At 36.9% G+C, this 15,160-nt stretch overlaps 1 protein-coding gene across 6 annotated transcripts in view; it reads left to right on the top strand.

Annotated features, from left to right (window-relative positions):
• Su(var)2-10 (E3 SUMO-protein ligase Su(var)2-10) overlaps positions 1-14,949 on the top strand; it is a 239,724-nt gene extending 224,775 nt beyond the window's left edge. For 5 of the 6 annotated variants that reach the window (XM_070082315.1, XM_070082311.1, XM_070082314.1 and 2 more), the window contains exon 11: positions 14,203-14,947. In XM_070082315.1, coding sequence (XP_069938416.1) covers positions 14,203-14,324 — 122 coding nt within the window. In that variant the 3' untranslated portion in view covers positions 14,325-14,947. Of the gene's footprint in view, positions 1-14,202 lie in introns of all 6 variants that reach the window. The other variant, XM_070082312.1, reaches the window with a different exon arrangement.
• The last annotated feature ends 211 nt before the right edge of the window (positions 14,950-15,160 follow it).

The raw sequence follows: 15,160 nt of genomic DNA, 5'->3' as shown, positions 1-15,160 counted from the left end.
TGATGGGATGGGAGGAGGGGAGTGAGTGTGTTAGTGTTTAGAAGGGGAATCCCCTTCCATTAAGACTTGAGGTGTCGAGTCCTTTTCTGGGGTTACTTCCCTTCTTCTTTTAATGCCACTAGGACCAGCTTCAGAGTCACTGGACTTCTTTCGCACAACATATCTGTCCATAGTGGCCTGTACCTCTCGTTCCTTTATGACTTCCCTAAAGTGTTTCACAACATTGTCAGTGTACAGGTTGCCAACACGGCTTGCAATAGCTGTGCGAGGGTGATTTTCATCCATGAAGGTTTGCACTTCAAGCCACTTTGCACAGATTTCCTTAATCTTTGTAGTAGGCAACTTCTTCAATTTCTCTCTCCCCTCCTCTGAACCAGTTTCCTCAGGTCTGGCCTCTTGCTGTTGAAGTTGATCTATCAGCTCATCAGTGGTTAGTTCTTCATTGTCCTCCTCCACCAACTCTTCCACATCATCCCCACTAACCTCCAACTCCAAGGACTTTCCCAATGCCACAATGGATTCCTCAACTGGCATAATCCTCTCAGGGTTAGCCTCAAACCCTTCAAAATCCCTTTTGTCTACACATTCTGGCCACAGTTTCTTCCAAGCAGAGTTCAAGGTCTTCTTAGTCAGTCCCTCCCAAGCCTTACCTATAAGGTTTACACAATTGAGGATATTAAAGTGCTCTCTCCAAAACTCTCTTCGAGTCAGTTGAGTTTCTGAGGTCACTACAAAGCACCTTTCAAACAGAGCTTTTGTGTACAGTTTTTTTAAGTTTGCAATAACCTGCTGGTCCATGGGCTGCAGGAGAGGAGTGGTATTAGGAGGCAAAAACTTCACCTTAATGAATTTCATGTCCCCATAAAGTCGCTCTGCCACGTCTGTAGGATGACCAGGGACATTGTCTAACACCAGGAGGCACTTAAGTTCTAATTTCTTTTCAGTTAGGTAATCTTTCACATTGGGGGCAAATGCATGGTGTAACCAGTCATAGAAAAAGTCCCTAGTGACCCATGCCTTACTGTTTGCCCTCCACAGCACACACAAATTCTCCTTGAGGACATTCTTTTGCCTGAACGGTCTGGGAGTTTCAGAGTGATACACTAATAAAGGCTTCACTTTGCAATCACCAGTAGCATTGGAACACATCAACAAAGTAAGCCTTCTTTCATAGGCTTATGTCCTGGGAGTGCCTTTTCCTCCTGAGTAATGTAGGTCCTGCTTTGCATTTTCTTCCAAAACAGGCCTGTTTCATCACAATTAAACACTTGTTCAGGTTTCAGTCCTTCACTGTCTATGTACTCCTTGAATTCCTGCACATATTTTTCAGCTGCTTTGTGGTCCGAACTGGCAGCCTCACCATGCCTTATCACACTATGTATGCCACTACGCTTCTTAAATCTCTCAAACCAACCTTTGCTGGCCTTAAATTCACTCACATCATCACTAGTTGCAGGCATTTTTTTAATTAAATCCTCATGCTACTTCCTAGCCTTTTCGCTTATGATCGCTTGAGAGACGCTATCTCCTGCTAGCTGTTTTTCATTTATCCACACCAATAAGAGTCTCTCAACATCTTCCATCACTTGCGATCTCTGTTTCGAAAACACAGTTAAACCTTTGGCAAGAACAGCTTCCTTGATTGCCTTTCTGTTGCCCACAATAGTAGCGATGGTTGATTTGGGTTTCTTGTACAACCTGGCCAGGTCGGCGACACGCACTCCACTTTCATACTTATCAATGATCTCTTTCTTCATCTCTATAGTAATTCTCACCCTTATTGCTGTAGGGTTGGCACTAGAAGCTTTCTTGGGGCCCATGGTCACTTATTTTGCAGATAAAATCACCAAAAACACTGTAATAATACGAAATGTTCCGATTGTATGCTTGGATGTTACCGCGGAGGCTGGCTGGTAAACAATGCCACCGGCGGCACATGTGAGGCTGGCTAAGGGCGCACATTGGACGCGTCTCAGACGAAGAGCGGTGAGCGGGTTTTTGAGCAGTATGCGAGGCAAAATTTTTGCGATAAAAGCGAGTGGGATGCGGATTGTACGTGATGTGATGCCGACGGTATGCGGGGGTCCACTGTATATATGTTCACTCGCGCAGCGCCGGAATATTTTGGGAAAAAAAAAATTATAGAAAAAAGAACACATTTTTTGACATGTTTTAGAATAAAAGAAAAATTAGGGTCAGTGCTTACCCAGATACGAGGCCGAGAAATTGGCGCTTGATGCTCATGTGACAGCAACGTGGAGTCCTGCCGCTTGCAGAAGTGTTGTTGATATACCTTTTTTTCTTTTTTTCATATTTTATGTAATTTTTATGTTCTGATAATTACAATTTGTAGTAGTAGTTGTCATTTTATAACCAATCTTTATTTTGGCACTAGTATTAGGTACTGAAATTGTACTCAAATTGTCACAAACTCACTGACAAGTGGACATTTACACCTGCATTAGCCATTTACTATTGTCTTGGAATATATACAAAGTATTTATATGTCCCAGCAATGTTTTGGATATGTGGAAGTATATAATAACAACAATGAGGAGGAGAAGAAAGATGAAGAAGAGAAGGAGAAGGAGGAAGAGGAGAAGGAGGAAGAGGAGAAGGAGGAGGAAGAGGAGGAGAAGGAGGGGGAGAAGAAGAATACGTAGTAATAATAATAGGTAATAATAAGTTCCCTTCAAGCATGAAAAACAAAGTCCACCCCTGACAGTGACATGATAAGATGAGATAACATCTGATAAGAGCTGATATTTGATGAGCATACACGAGGGTGGGGGAGGGTGCAGCAGATAAGAAAAGATTAGAGGTGATATTTGATGAGCATCTCCCTCCCTTCGTTTTCACTGGTACACAAACATGTCTGTCTGTCAAGCTCCCTGTCTATCTGTCTATCCATCTAGCTCTCTGTCTCAGAGAGAGCCACAAGACTGCATCATCATGTTTGCTCACATCTTCAAGCAGAGTATAGCACTTTGTCTGGATTTTTTGGGTTATCCTAGGTAATTTACACTATGTATACTTGTATTTATGTGCGTGTGAGACAGAGATAGATGGACAGATAAAAAGAGAGAGACAGATTGAAAGAGATACAGAGACAGATGGACAAAGACAGACACAGACAGATTGAGATAGATGAAGACAGCGATAGGCAGAGATAGAGATAGACAGAGATACAGAGATAGATAGACAGAGAGATAAACGGACCCTAAACTTGGGGTTAACATCACTTTCCTCTTAAAAGAGGAGTGTTAATATGACATTACATCAGTGAATCCTTGGTGTTTGCTGCACTGTTTGTTCTAGCTGGCGCTCAATTTAACTGGCACTCCCACAAGGTACTAAGTGGTCCCAGATTTTTTAATACTGCACACACTGAGTGTTAGGACCCATTCTATGCTGGCAAGACATCCCAGGCCAATCATGCCAAATTTGAAGGCAGGAAAAATTAAACATATATATATGTTTGGGGCGCTAAGCTGGCCCAGTGGCTAACATGACGGTCTGGAGCTTTGAAACTCTCTGACCGTGAGTTCAAACTCCACCCGTGGTATGGTTTTTTTCAGTCAATAAATATTTCCTCTGTCAACCATGCTGACTGGTTTGACCTCCAAATTAATGGTAAGGTGATTTTATCTACACCCTTCAAAGCACGAGGATTCCTAGAGCAGTAAATAACCATGGGCTTACACTTGAAATCACCTGACTCATTACCACAAAGGAGCAAGGTGAAGCGGTCCTTTGCTGCCTTGAAGCCCGGTGCAACCCCATGGAGAGAGTGGCCTAACCCACAGCCAGGTGGTGGTCTGAGCTAGGGAAATATCCTGCGGATGGCGCTCCAAATTTTTTTCATCTCCCACAAACCGAACCTTGTTAACCCTTTCGGGGTTTTGGATGTACTAGTACGTCTTACGACCCAGGGTTTTTGACGTACTAGTACGCCTAAATTCTAGCTCCCTCAAATCTAGTGAGAGAAAGCTGGTAGGCCTACATATGTAAGAATGGGTCTGTGTGGTCAGTGTGCTCAGTATAAAAAAAATCCTGCAGCACACAGTGCGTAATGAGAAAAAAAAAAACTTTGACCGTGTTTTTGGATTAAAACAGCGACTTTGCACTGCGTTTTCGTATGGTATTTATTGTTGTATTCTAGTTTTCCTGGTCTCATTTTATAGAATGGAAGATATATTACAGAAATTGAGATGATTTTGACTGGTTTTACAATGAAAAGTATCTTGAAATTTCCTCAAAGTAGCAGAAATGTTTGATTTTTACCCAAGTTCAAAGGTAAGCAAATCATGCTAAGTGTCCAATACACGTCAACTGGTGAGTCTAATATTCTTTCACAAGTGCGCCAATATTATTTATACCATTTCTACACTAATGCAGTACTCTGCATAACAGTAAATCTTCTATTTTTTGTGAGAATAAAAATTCAAAGTGGAAAGCAAAAGAATGTAAGAGGGGCGTGGGGACGTGACTGGTGAACAGAGGAAGTGCTATTGTTGTGCCAGGAATGTCTTTCTTGTTGTACATTGGAATTGGCCGAAAATAGGGCTCAAAGTGGGCAAAATCGCCGATGCGTAAACATCGTCGAGACCGCTAACTTCACGAGAGCATAATTCCACAAGTTTTCCATCAAATTTCATTCTTTTGGTGTCATTATGATCGGGAAAAGATTCTCTATCTTTTCATAAGAAATTTTTTTTTTTTTTTTTTGAAATTTGGGCGACCCTGAGAACAAGTCTTGGAGAGGGCCTGGCGACCCTGAAAGGGTTAATTGACAATTTTGAATGTATAAAAGACAGTTTTTGAAGTTACACAGTTTTTGAAGTTACAATAAAAAACACTTTTAGTGATGTACACAGTAGATATGATTGAACTAATTAAGAAGAGAATTTTTGTTAATGTGTATTAATATTTAACAGGTTTAGGTAGCTGAATAAGGGCATGATGTGTTTCCCATAATTAGAAAGCGTGATGGTTCTAATAGCTGCCTTTTGTTGTGCGAGTAATGGTTTTGAGTAGCCCCTCAGGCACAAATTCCTTATACAGTAAGTCCTCGACTTACAAACACATTGGAGACTTCCTGAATTGTGTATAATATTCATAATACAGGAAATTTTCAACTTACTAACACATTGGGGACCTTATGTATAGTGTATAATAATATATAATAATGATATTATACACTATAATGATATAATACAGTGGGCCCCTGGATTACATAATTAATCCGTATCAGAGAAAGTGACTTATCTCAAATCTGATTTATTCTGAATTAATTTTCTCCATAAGAAATAATGGAAATCCTGTTAATCTGTTTCAGACATCCAAAGTATTTAAAAAAATGTTTTCTACCTGAAACATACAATTGCCTACACAAAAAACAATGATAGATGAAGAATAAAACAATAAAAACATCACACCTACCTTTATTGAAGACAGGAGAAGGGAAGAGGATGGAGGAGTTTACAAGTGTTTGGAAGGGGAATCCCCTTCCATAAAGACTTCAGGTACCAAGTCCTTATCATGGGTTACTTTCCTCCTTTGTATTTTAACACTTCAACTATCCAAACATAGATCTATGTTTTCGCACGTAGTGCTCCGACCTTGATTTTCACCACAAGAAAGCATGTAAAAAAAATGTAGATCTATGTTCGGAGCGCTACGCGAGCGAACGTAGATCTATGTTTGGACAGTTTAAGGGTTAATGCCACTAGGACCAGCTTGAAAGTCACTGGACTCCTGTCGCTCAAAAGTGTTCCAGAGAGGTCTGTTTCTGGCGTATGTTAGGAATTGTGTTGGGAGACAGGACAAGATAGTCTTTCAATATGACACTAATATAAGCTCTACGGCTTATTTATCTAGCACAATTCATCTAATATAACATAATAAACAATATTAATAACATAGAAACATGATATACAGCAAGGCCCCACTTTACGGCGTTTCACTTTACGGCGTTCCGCTTTATGGCATTCCGCTAATACGGTCATTTCAAATTATGACCAAAACTCGCTATACGGCTCCCCCCACCTGACTTTCTAATATGGTCACCGCGCCCCACCCTGTTTGTTTACATTCTTCGTGAGCTCAGTAAGCACTAAGTCTCTCCATTTTGTCTGGAAACTCCAAAATTTCAAATGTTTTTAAAAGTTATTTCATATTTTATATATACTCTGATAATTATGCTTATGTATACCTGTACTTAAATAAACTTACATACTGTGCTGGCATGCAGGTATACATTAAAATCAGCAAGAGTGTCTTATGTCTCCAGACGTCATATTAGTAATGATAATAATAATCATCGAGTCTCATTTAAATGTCGTATATTACGTTATATACACATTTTCATTAATCCGTGTATAATATTTTTTCAAAATTATATAATAAACACGATACATAACATAAAAAGATGATAAAAACACCCCACAATAGAATAAATAAACATAAATATGAGATATGGTAACAGACGACTTGCACAAGTGATGCCATATTAGAAATGATAATAATAATAATAATAATCATCACCGAGTCTCATTAAATGTTGTATATTACGTTAAGGGGGAATTACACTCACTCAGCGCGAACGAAAAATTTTGTCGAAAAAATTCACAAACTGAGTTAATCTTATAGAAAAATAGCTTAACTCTCTGGCAACACAATGGTACCAGAATCATTGTTCTACGACATTCCTACAAGGAATTATGGTCATTTAAATACACCTAGGGTTACGTCACCACCCGCGACAGGTGTGCTCACCCGTCGTCAATTTATTTTTTTTTTTCCGTTTTTTTTTCGTGTATTTACTGTATTATTCTTTCTAAGATAATAATTGACGATTTGGCATCATAATACAGTGGGTGGGACTTACACGTAGAGTTCCAACCAACCAGGAACCTCCCAACACCATTTTGTTGACGTCATGGAAAATTCCAGTCTCGGGGTGGCCGGGGAATATGGCTCAATATAACGCTATTATAGCTTCTACGGCTTATTTATCTATCACAATTGATCTAATATGACATAATAAACAATATAAATAACAAAGAAGTATGGTAAATACTCCAGAATGAATAATATATGGCATATTCCCAGAGCGCTCCATCGGGAATAATAGATTCCCATTCTCAGAGAGGGGCTTCCATTCTCTTTCTCTCACCTCCAGGGTCCTTATATTAAAGAAAACGAACATGGTTAACTATGATATACACTCGTAATGCAGTATAAGACTGAGAAAAATGTTATTTTCTCGAAAAAAAAAAAAAAAGGTGGTCCGGCTGTTTCGCGGATTATCTCGGAAGTAAGTTATTCACACATATGAGCAAGTACCTTCGTTAATAATAGCAGGAATGTAATGAAATTCACAGAGAACATAAAGGAAAGATTGTTTTACAAGCTAGTGGATTGCTTTTTGAGATATAATTTGTTTTTGATTTATGTGAGGGCAAAAGTCAGATATTTGGCTGAAAGTCAAAAAACATACAAAATTTATTTTTTTTAAGAATGAAGAAAGGATAAATTACAGAACATCTAACCGCTAGAGATACAGTTTAGCATTGTTTTATGCGTAGATAATGCCAAAACAACTTCTCCAAGTCCCATGTCGAAGTTACTATTCAATATGTATGATTATTAGTAAATAATTTTTTTCTCAGTTGTTTTTTGAGCTATCTTATTGAAACTTGGTCACATTACTATTGAAAGGTGCTTCTTTACGTACAAAAAAAATGAAAGAAATCGAACGAAAAATAAAAAAGTTCATGTGCTAACCCATCCATGATATTTTTTTCAAAATTATATAATAAACACGATACATAACATAAAAAGATGATAAATACACCCTACAATAGAATAAATAAACATAAATATGAGATGTGGTAGCCAGATAACTTGTACAAGTGATGCCAAGAATAACATTTTCTCTAATCTAACATAAGAGAAAATGTGTTACTGGGGGTAACTGTAGAAAATTATTCCTTTCTTATGTATGTAAGTAAGTTTATTCAGGTATACACAAATACAGTTACATAGATTATCATACATAACAACATATGTGTAGAGAACCTAGGATAACCCAAAAAAGTCAGAGTGACTTATTTCCATTGCCTTCACTCAGAGCATCATTTCTTCTCAAAATGATGTTACATGAGAATGGGAGTGTTCTTCTTTATTTATTCTACCGTATCAATGTAGAGACAACCTGTACACAATGTAACTTGTACACAAACCAGACGTGTACACTTCGTTTACAAAACTTACCTTCGCCTGGTTTGTTTACATAACTCTGCACCTGTACTCTCTCATGCACTCATTCTTTCTCTCTCTCATTTATTCGTTTTATCTCATTTACTTACTCCTGACCCTACATTAAGACTACAAATATTTTAAGGTAAGTAATGAGTGAACTGTATATACATTTTATCGCTCTGGGATGCTTAAATGTAATAGAATATTATGTGTAGGTGGGTTGGCCTGGTATGGTAGCCCGGCTGACTACCATACATACCACACTTGATTTTTTACAATAAATACTACTCATCTCACCCTATATTTTAAGGTAAGTAATGAGTGAACTGTATATACATTTTATCGCTCTGGGATGCTTAAATATCATAGAATTGTATGTGTGGGTGGGGTGGCCTGGTATGGTAGCCTGGCTGACTACCATACATACCACACTTGATTTCTTACAACAAATACTACTTGTCTCACCCTAGATTAAGACTATAAATATTTTAAGGTAAGTAATGAGTGCACTATGTGTGTATTGTACTTTTTTATTGTTTTTTGATGCCTGGTTCTATTGCTAACTTAATATATGTTAGTGTAAACTTGTTATCTAGTGTTTGTATGCATTTGTAAGTGGAAAAAAAGGGTGTTTCACTTTACGGCGGTAGCCTGGAACCTAACCAGCCATATAAGTGGGGCCCTACTGTATACTCTGGAATGAATAAAATATGGCATTAAGAATGTCACGAGTGGTTGTGTGTTGTTTGTTGTTGAGTGTATAAGGGCCTTACATGGTGGTGAAGGCAGCAGCAGAGGCGGTGGTGTTAGTAGCCCTATATACCTCCAACAACAATGGAGAAGTCAGTTTCGTGCTGTCCTTTTTCTATCAATTAATCACTTAACTTACTTGCTACACTGTTAATGCTACACTTTATTGCTGGCTGGTGCTATAACCTTTATCAACTCCTGCTGCTTTAGCAACGTACGTATTGCAGAATCACTGAAAAAGGCACATTCTCCCCTGTCTCTCAGCCCTTTACCAGAGGGCTGGCTGGAACAAGAAGCTTTCTTTGAGCCCTTTGTGGCTTATTTAGCAGTTACGAGCACCAAAAAGAATAGAATAATACAAAATGTATCGTATGAACGCCTGGGATTGTCTTTTCTGGCACACTGGCTGTACGTGGAGTGTCAAGGATGCTCAGGCCTCACGGACACATTCCAGACGAATGACTTACACCAAGTTCAGTCACATTCACCGAGCCAATATATTGAGGAAAAAAAATTACTTATTCTGATGACGACTTAATCCGGGGGTCCACTGTAATGATATACACTACAGAAGATTCTGATGACGACTTAATCCGGGGGTCCACTGTAATGATATACACTACAGAAGATTCTCAATGCATTTGTAAGTTGAGGACTTACTGTGCTATAGAGCCTAGGTCAGAGAACTGAGTAAATTACGCAAAATGAGGTAAAAATGAAAACTCGTGGGTAATGAAGGCTTAATAAACATACGTGTATAAATAAAATTGCACAAAAATTTATGATTTATTAAGTGACGCAAATTATGAAAGTCATATTTTTTCAAACAAATAATTTTGATGTGTCAAAAATGACACATCATTATTTCTCCAAAATCTGAAGTGAAAATGTTTTCAATGAAATTCTTTAGTTCCCAAATGAGATCTTTATTAAAAATACCTGTTACTATTTTTTATTTCTTGCAGTTTATTTTTCATTTTATTTTGTTAATTTTGTGTTTTATTTTTAAAGTTGCTTTATCACATACACATGCATACTTTTCAGCTTGTATAGCTGTATTCTCCATACAGATGAATTCAATAAGCTCTGAATTCTCCTTGTGTGTTCTGAATTCTGTGGACTTTCAAGTCTAGTGGGTAATTTCACTGTACACAATTTTGTTTTGGGGTAATACCCAAAAAAAGTTCACTGACCTATGTTATAGAAGTTTGTGTAAATGAGACAGTAGTGATGTGTTTATAGGTTAGATTTGGGAATAAAATAGCAAATTTTGAAGTATACCTACCAACCTGGATTCTGCCTGGAGAGTGCTCCGAGTGTCAACTCCCTCACGGCTCTGTCCCAAACCAGGCCTTCTGGTGGGTGGCCTGATCAATCAGGCTGTTGGTGCTAGCTGTACATAGTCCAACATAAGCCCTATAGCCCAGCTAATCTTGGTCTGACTTGAGAAACTTGGTCAGTTCTCATTTGAAGTCAGCCAAGGGTCTGTTGATAATCCCCTTATGTGTGGTCCCTTCACACAAGGTGAGTTTTTCTGTAGTATACTCATCACACCCCTGCTTATCATTGGGGTAGTATTTTACACTATCTGCCAAACCTCTTACTTTCATGGGGAATGATTTGTGTGCAGGTTTTGGACCAGTCCTAGAACTTTTTAGGTTTATATTATACATAATGCATCTCTCTCTCTCACCTACGTTACAAGAAGTACAGGTTGAGGGAATTTAAACATTCCTAGTAATTTAGGTGCATGACACTTGGTGCAGGCTGTGAAGGTTCTCTGCATATTCTCCAAATTCACAGTTTCACCTGCCCTGAATGGCAGGTACTCCAGCCTAGAGAGAACAAGTGACTTGCAAAGCATCATCATTGGCTCCTAGTTATCCCTCAAGGCTCAAGTACTGCTGTACTCTAACAGCTCTGTTCAAGGAAGGAGAAATTGGACACCTTGAGAATGTCCAGAGAACCTTCATTACCACCTTAGATTTGGGTTTTGATACTGTGTGTGCTGGATATGAGTGTTGAATTTTAGTTTGTTATGTATGAGTAGACCTAGAAACTTTTCCTCATATTTTATCTATACATTGAATTTACCTATTACTGTACTGGACAATAAATCATATTGTGGACGTGATTTGTGTTACGGAATACTGTAAAAATATATTTATATAAGAAATAACACTCCGTATGTCATTTTCCGGGTTTGTAATGCATCCGAAAACCCCATGTTACGACTTTGATGTCGTAACTTAAATAAAATGTTCCTGGCTTCTAAAGGCTGCTGCTGTCTAGGGGTTATAAAATTACTCTGAAACCAAACCAAACCTTGGGCCAGTATGTACTCATATATTAAACAATTTTAATTATTATTAGGAAGGAAGGACAGAAACTCACCTATATAAAAATATATATAATATTGTTAATAACTTATATACAACTTATAACTACGACAAAAAACCACCACACTCCAGTTCACATTAGCTCACTAGCACACTGCTACTAATGAGTTAAACAAAATAAATCATCAGGGAGGCACGATGACATACACACCCCCGTCTTCACTTCTGCCTGGTAGATTAATTACCAGCAGGCAAAATACCATACAGTACTCTCACATAAACAGGCCTCTGCATACTAGGGCCTTACAGGTAAACATGAGAGCAGTAAAGTAACATATGATATAAAATTACAAAAAATACCATCCCTACCAAACACATACCATGATGTATTAGGACATCTTGTTGCAAGTGCTGTGCTCCACTGACTGACAGTCGCCACACTTCATCTGTTCCTGTCTCCTGGCCACTCTAACTGGCTGGGAATAATACGCGTTCGGATTCAGTACAAACCCGGAAAATGACATATGGAGCATTATTTCTTATATAAATATATTTTTACAGTACTCTGTAACAGTCTGTTTCCAAGAAGAATTTGGAATGTTTTTTTCAATGCTGAGGAGTAAGTCTGTTGCCCTCCAGTTGTAGACTTTTTCATTTATAATTAACAATATTGTTTAAAGTCAGGGGAACAAAGCATATGTATGTTCCCATTAGCAAACAGTATGGTTTTAGATGCTGGGTGGGTTTGGTAAGTCATTGGTGTAGAGAAAGGGAGAAAGAGGACCCAGAATTCTATCTTAAAGGATGTCTAATTTCATTGGAAGGGTAGTTGAAGAAGTACCATAAATGGTTACATGTCTGTTACTTAAATAGGATTGGAAGTAGTTGTGTGCATCTGTAGTGATTTAATTTGCAAAGAAAGATGTTGTAGTCAACCATATCAAAAGTGTTATGCAGATCAATAAAAGCCCAGTAGGATGTTTGTTTCTGTAAAGTTCTGCACAAACTGTTACACAATATGATTGCATCATTAATACCTTTTTGGGGACCTGAATCCAGATCGGTAAAATGTAAGCACATCGTTTAATTTGCTATGTGTAAAGTAGCTTGTGGATTATTTTATTGAATATTTTTTTGATAGCATTAGTAAATTCAAAATTTATTTAATTATTAACATTAGCTTGATCACCACCTTTGTGGTGTTATCCTGGTTCTTTTGAGATAGTCTGGAGAGGTTTGCTCTTCAAGTGGTTTATTGATAAATATTGAAATGGGTGGGGATAATACTTGTACTGCTTTCTTGCAAGAGAGTGTGAGACAAGTTATACTGTAGTAATTTTTTCTTAGTATAATAGAAAAAATAATTGGCAAACATGAAGGTGTTTGGAACAAAACTATATATTTCCTATATGTTTATCACTTCACATAAAGCAGCAACTTTCAGGTACATAACCAGCATGTTATGTAAGGATTTACTGTAATCTCACTTATCACCTCTACTGGAATATAAATTGATAAAACAATCTCCTGTAGTCCCTCAAATTACTCTCCACAGCATTATTCATACATGTACTTTGAATTCTTTGTTTGGTTTCACACACATTTATTCATTTAGTTTAGAAAGTTTCTCATGTGTTGTTCATCAAATCAACATTTCATGAGGTACAGTTAACATGGAAGTCTCTTATCCAAAAGCCATGAAGTATTTCAAATACCTGAAGAGTACTGTTGGAATATTTAAGCTTCCAAGGGTATAATATAATCGAGCAAGTTTGATTTCTTTGGGAAAAATGCATTTGAGTATAAGAAAACATTCATTCTTCATTGAATTAGCATCATTTGTGATCATTTAGATGTCGATTAATGTCTGTTGTTTGAAGTTCTAATGCTAGTGATATAAAGTGTTCTTACACTGGTTTACAAAGCAACAAAGAGTACATGGGCACCTACAGTAGTATAGGTAAATTTTGGTATTTCACCATACATCTAAATAGTAATGCTTTTAGAAAGTATGTTTTTAATGGATGCTGGTGCATTGTAGCTGACCTTATTGAATAAAAATAGGGAAGTAAGGATTGGCACACAGGATGGATGTGGGTGGGCAGATTACAAGATTTTCAATTTTTTCTTCATTTTCTTCTTTTTTTTTTTTTACCATTTAAATACTTTGTTTTACTTATCTATAATATTAAACTTTTGTGAATTACCGTTCTATAAATATCTTATATCAGTATCTACAAGTTAAAATTTTATTTTTTTTGCCAATTATAACTATTGTTTCCATGTTAATGAATTTGTTACCCTTCTCTTAGCTTGCTGGGTCATACACTGTGCCAAGATTCCAGTGGGACTCTAAGAGGTATACAGTATATAAAAACATGATTTCTTTAGAAAAGTGGGATCAAAGTTATGTAAATTTATTTAGACTTTAAGGGTGGTATTAAATGCACATTACATTTAAAAAAAAAAATTGCTTCCTACAAAATCTAAACAATTACTTCCTGCATAATCTTAAACCTGCATAGGAATTGGCATTAATTATTGCTAATATAAAGACAAGAGTATGCAACTCTTTGCCTTTTTGAAAACTGCAGAAGTGATATATGGTTATGGAGTTGATACGAGGAATATTCGTGCACTGGGGTAGATATTCTCACTTACCAGATCTTTAAAGTGAATACATTATTATATCAGATACCATTATTAATTTAATACATGAATAAAGAGGAAATGTTGATGGCACTAGAGGCAAGTTAAAGGTAGGGTTACTCATTTATCTATCTGCTGTAGCTAATTACACAAGGTTTGGTGGAGTTAGTAAAATTACCCAAAACTTTTGCGCTTGCAGAGGGCACTAAGTCAAACGATTCTTGGTGCGTAGGGGAAGTTGACCCTGGGAAACGACTCGTCTTTAGGAAATCCCTCTCTTGTAAGTACCCTGTACAGTGGTGTGGAGTGTGGTGTACATAGTCCTCTTGGTTTAGGAGCCTCCATACTCTAGTGTACAGTGCAAAATCTGTACACATCCTGGTGGGCTGTCTATGCTGCATAGGTATTTTTCTCCTGCTGGGATAACTTAAAATATTGCGTCTAGTTTTTCCTCATTTGAGTTGACTTTGAGCTCTAAACATTAGAGAACCCGTTTTTAATTATTACTATATTCAGTTACTTATTCATAAACTCCTTCAAGTAAAGACACTATACAGAACAAAGTATAGTACAGTACATTAGTAGGTTGCATCATTGCAGTTTTTATTACTCTGATTAGCACTGCACACTGCTTAGTCATCTCTAAAAGTACATTTTAAATGTATTAATGTGTACTGTAGAATTTGTGTACAAAATACCTAATCCTAAATTTTGTTGCATAAAGAAACGACCAAATTTAATCAAGGAAGCACAGAAATTTTGTTCCTACATGGCGGAATTTTATGAGATAGTTAAGTGTGAGAAAAACAGATAATTGATTGGTGAATCACATTAAATGGCATCCAACAGTGCTTCACTTGTCAATGTTCTCACCATATATGAGAGCATCAAAAAAGTCTCTTTTTATAGGAAGCATAAAAGTGATTAGAGAAAGTGGGAAAATTAGTGCTTAGGGAAAAAATATGACATTTAGTTTTGTCTTCAAGATTATTGATAATTCTTCTTAATTATCAAAATGTTAACAATAGTACATTGTATATTGTAATAGTTCTAGATATGTGGATAGAATAGATATATATATATATATATATATATATATATATATATATATATATATATATATATATATATATATATATATATATATATATATATAT

The sequence above is a fragment of the Cherax quadricarinatus genome, chromosome 7 (assembly GCF_038502225.1).
Source record: "Cherax quadricarinatus isolate ZL_2023a chromosome 7, ASM3850222v1, whole genome shotgun sequence".
NCBI classification, from domain to species: domain Eukaryota; kingdom Metazoa; phylum Arthropoda; class Malacostraca; order Decapoda; family Parastacidae; genus Cherax; species Cherax quadricarinatus.
The sequence above is the reverse complement of the archived record's forward strand: the minus strand, read 5'-3'. Positions and strand labels throughout refer to the sequence as shown.